General features: G+C 40.4%; 1 protein-coding gene across 1 annotated transcript; it reads right to left on the minus strand.

Moving 5' to 3' along the window:
- Nucleotides 1–868: 868 nt before the first annotated feature.
- Nucleotides 869–2,326, minus strand: LOC127122051 (uncharacterized). The gene has a single exon (XM_051052460.1). It carries the CDS (start codon nucleotides 2,324–2,326, stop codon nucleotides 869–871), a length of 1,458 nt encoding a protein of 485 aa, XP_050908417.1.
- Between the last annotated feature and the right edge of the window lie 1,543 nt (nucleotides 2,327–3,869).

Consider the following 3,869-nt stretch of genomic DNA (forward strand, 5'->3'; position numbering starts at 1 on the left):
ATACTTCTGATCTTTTGATATTTTCTATCTGATTTGATTTTGTATCTGATGACGTCATCAGATCTCTTTCTTCTTTCCTTAGAACCTTGCACACTTAGAAACTTTTCGTTAGGGTGCCATTTTTGGTTTCATCTTTTGTTATCATCAAAATCCTGGAATCTGTTGTAGAACAATTTTTGTTCTTACAGTTGGTACTTGATTCAGCCTGGTCCATCTCGCCAGCTTCTCTTTTGGCTTTTCGCCTTCTTTGCTCTCTTCTCCACTGAGATCTCGTCATAGGATTCTTTCCTTTATAGTTTTTGGATACATGTGCGGTCCTTTTGTCGGACCGAAATTCCTGGCGGTAAGCCAGCGACGAACCTATTTCAACCTCGAAGTTCTGCCACTTTCCATGAACGTGTTTCTTACCCTCGGTCTGCTTGACCCACTTCGCATTTGATCCTTCAATGATTGGCTTAAAGGTTATGGGTTAGAAATTTCGCCCAGCTTGCTTGGTTTCGCTCAACTTCACCATAGGGCGCTTGGGATCAGGATATCTCCTGGGATCGAAAAGCCTTTTTGGCTTACCCGCTTGATTATTGTGGATGGCTTTACGACCATTTTGGTGATTCACTCTCCTAACCCCTTCCAGATTCTGGGATGCCCTATTGTCGAAGACAGCACTGCACCCGAGGCATATCATAACTTTCGATTTCTTCTTCTGACACCTTCAGAGGAAGTCCGACAGTGTTTCTTCCTCCTGAGGGAAGGCGATCTTGTTGTATTCCTCTTGTCGACATTCATCATCGACTTCCATGGAGACTTCTCGAGATGCCTCCACCATATTAACTTCCATGTGGATATCCTCAATAATATCCAACCTTTGGAACTATTTTTGAAGGCTATCAGTGGCCTTGTCCAACTGAATGAAATTATCAGTGGTTTCTTTAGTGATCATCACTAACTTTGAATTTCCAACACCCTCGACACCTGAGGCTTCAACATCTTCTTTGTTGGCATCCTCTGAACCCCTTTGGGAGAAATCGTCAAGAGGTGCCTGCTCGAAGTACTCGTGTACTATAACCATGACAAGCCTATTGTCAAAGTCTTCAGTAACTTCGGTCATACAGAAATCATCAGCAACTTCCATGAAATTCATCTCCTCTGGCTCAATATAATGAGCTTCAGCAATTTCTAGAGGATCGGAGTCAATTTTCATCTGGCTCCGTGTCTTATCACCGAACTTGAGTCTTCCCTCCTGGATTTCATTCTGCACCAGATCCCTGGAAAGAAAACATTGAGACGTTTTATGACCCAAAAAACTATGGTATTTACAAAACCCTCGTTTCTTTCTTTGTTCTAAAGGGGGTACTTTAGCACCTGGAGGTACTATCATCTGTCCATCTTTGACTAGTAAGTCAAAGATTTCATCACATTTTGTAACGTCGAATGTGTATGTTTTCTTAGGAAACCTGTCATTCTTTTCAGGTTCGACAGGGTCTTTCCCGTTGGAAGGAGTTAAAACTTTGCACACATATGGTGGCCCTTGCGTCAATTCAGCAAGGTCGATCTCAGTATCGTCGAAGTTTGGAACTTCATGATATGAATCTTCGTCATCTTTCCTGAAATCGACATAAGCCACCCTTTTACCTTTGTTCGTCCTAGCCTTTTCTTCTTTTAAACGTTCTACCTGTCGAACATTGCCAGCCAACTGGGCCATATCCCTTAGGTATTGAGTATCTAATTTCTTTCTAATCAAATAGTCAAGGCCCCCAGCGGCCATTTCGACTAGTTCATGCTCTGGTACTTGCGTTAAACACCTGTCTTTGAGTAGTCGAAATCTATTTAGGTAATCATCAATTGGCTCTGTGAATTTCTGTCGGACACTAGCCAACTCTTTCAAACTTATCTTTGTTTTCCCCATGTAGAACTGTTCATGGAACACTCTTTCCAGTTGGTTCCATGAGTGGATCGAATTTTGGGGCAAAGTTGTGAACCATGTGAAGACATTCTTTGTAAGATAACTTGGAAAAAAATTTATCCGAAGACTCTCGTTATTTGACATATCTCTAGCTTCGATTAAATATCTCTCCACGTGTTCGACAGTAGACTCAGTAGTATCCTCAGCAAACTTGGTGAATTTGGGGATTTTGGTCCTCAGGGGTGCAGCCGTTTGTAGGACATATTCTGCTAAAGGTGACATATAATTTGGTCTTCTAAGGACAAAATTTACCCCATTTCGAACCATAATTCTTTCGACTATAGCTGCTTGGTTATTATTTGCTGCCACATCATCATGTCGAACTTGCCGTATGATATCATCAGCATTTTGAATCCTGTTTACCATTAACACCCTTGGTTCCCTGAGTACATGTGGTTCAATCCTAGGGGGTACTACTACTCCCCCTTGATTTTGTGGGATCTGGTTAATGGTGAGGTCTTCCTCAAACGTGGGCTCTTCTTAACCAATCCCTAGGCAGGGGATGCTGGTGTTGAGGTATACCAAGAAACTCAAACATTCGAGCCATTTGTGATGTCATCTATTGATTCGACTGAGTCATATTCTGAATTAGAGGATTCAACACAGTGGTCAAAGTTTGAATTAACATTTGAACCATTTCATGATTGCTTTCGTCCATTTGTTGCCTCCATGCCGCTGCAGAATTATTGGTAAGAGTGGGTAGTTGTACTGGGTGTCTTAGACCTAACGCTTGATTGGTTCGACCTGCGTTTACCCCGGACCCTTGCACTGGTGAATTTATGTTAGCCGGCGATTCCGAAAAAGTAGAACCCATGTTCTGCAGATTAGCCATCACCGAAGTTGGCATTCCATACGGATGTTCTCGATCGCTAAATGGTATTGAGAAACCAGGGGGTACCAAAAACCTATTTTGGATATCCCTAATTGGTGAAGGAGTGTGAGGAGGTCCTCTAGGTCCACTGTAAGTTAGAATTGGTTCAGAATGGGAGATCAAATGCGTAGGCATCAAACTCACCATAGACGAAACTACTTCGGACACATGCGTTGTGCCCGTGTTTGCCCCTATCGAAGAAAAAGGGGGCACTATATTGTTAGTTGATGGATTTTGAGAATTTTGAGTTTCTGGCGGATTCGTATTCGCCATCCTCGTCTTGGATTCTCTCCCTGTTCGTCATTCATCGTTTATGGCTATTTTACCACTTCTTAAAAGCATACAACGAATCTTTTCCCAAGCAAATCTTAGCAATCATAAAATGTTACATTATATGTAACGTTAGCACTGGTCCCACTAGGGATGCCAATTTATTTACCTTGAAACTTGGTAAACAACCGCCGATCTTCCAAATTTCTAAATTTGGTTACTCGCAGGATCGATCAGATTGATCATAGGACATATGCTAAGTGTTACGTAAATGTGGTAGTAATAAATGATCAAAACTAAATGTCGGATCAGCGTTTTAAAGGAAAACTAAGGAGAAAAGAAGGACTTAAACGAAAAAGAAAAGGTCTTAAATAACATTTAGAACTAGTAAAGAAAAATGAAGTAAACGACGGGAATTGTAAAGGATCGAAAATAATAAAGTAAAAAGTTTGCAAGTATTGGAATCTTAAGACTGTAAGGTAAAAGTTGAAGGGAACGAAAGGATCTTGAATTTGCAAATTACAAAGTAAAAATAAAGTGTTTGAAAGGTAGAAGCAAGGAAGAATATTTCTGAAAAGAAAGTAAAGACAAATTTATATTGCTTTGAAATGATTAAACAATGGTGTAGACAACGTACATTCTGCATTTTACAGTTCTTCTTCACACGAATACTTAGTAAATTTGCAGATTTTTGTACACAATTTAACACACATTTTTCTAACACTAAGACACTATATTTATACTAAATCGAAATAACCGCTATGATGG

Source organism: Lathyrus oleraceus, chromosome 2 (assembly GCF_024323335.1).
Source record: "Lathyrus oleraceus cultivar Zhongwan6 chromosome 2, CAAS_Psat_ZW6_1.0, whole genome shotgun sequence".
Classification (NCBI taxonomy): Eukaryota; Viridiplantae; Streptophyta; class Magnoliopsida; order Fabales; family Fabaceae; genus Lathyrus; species Lathyrus oleraceus.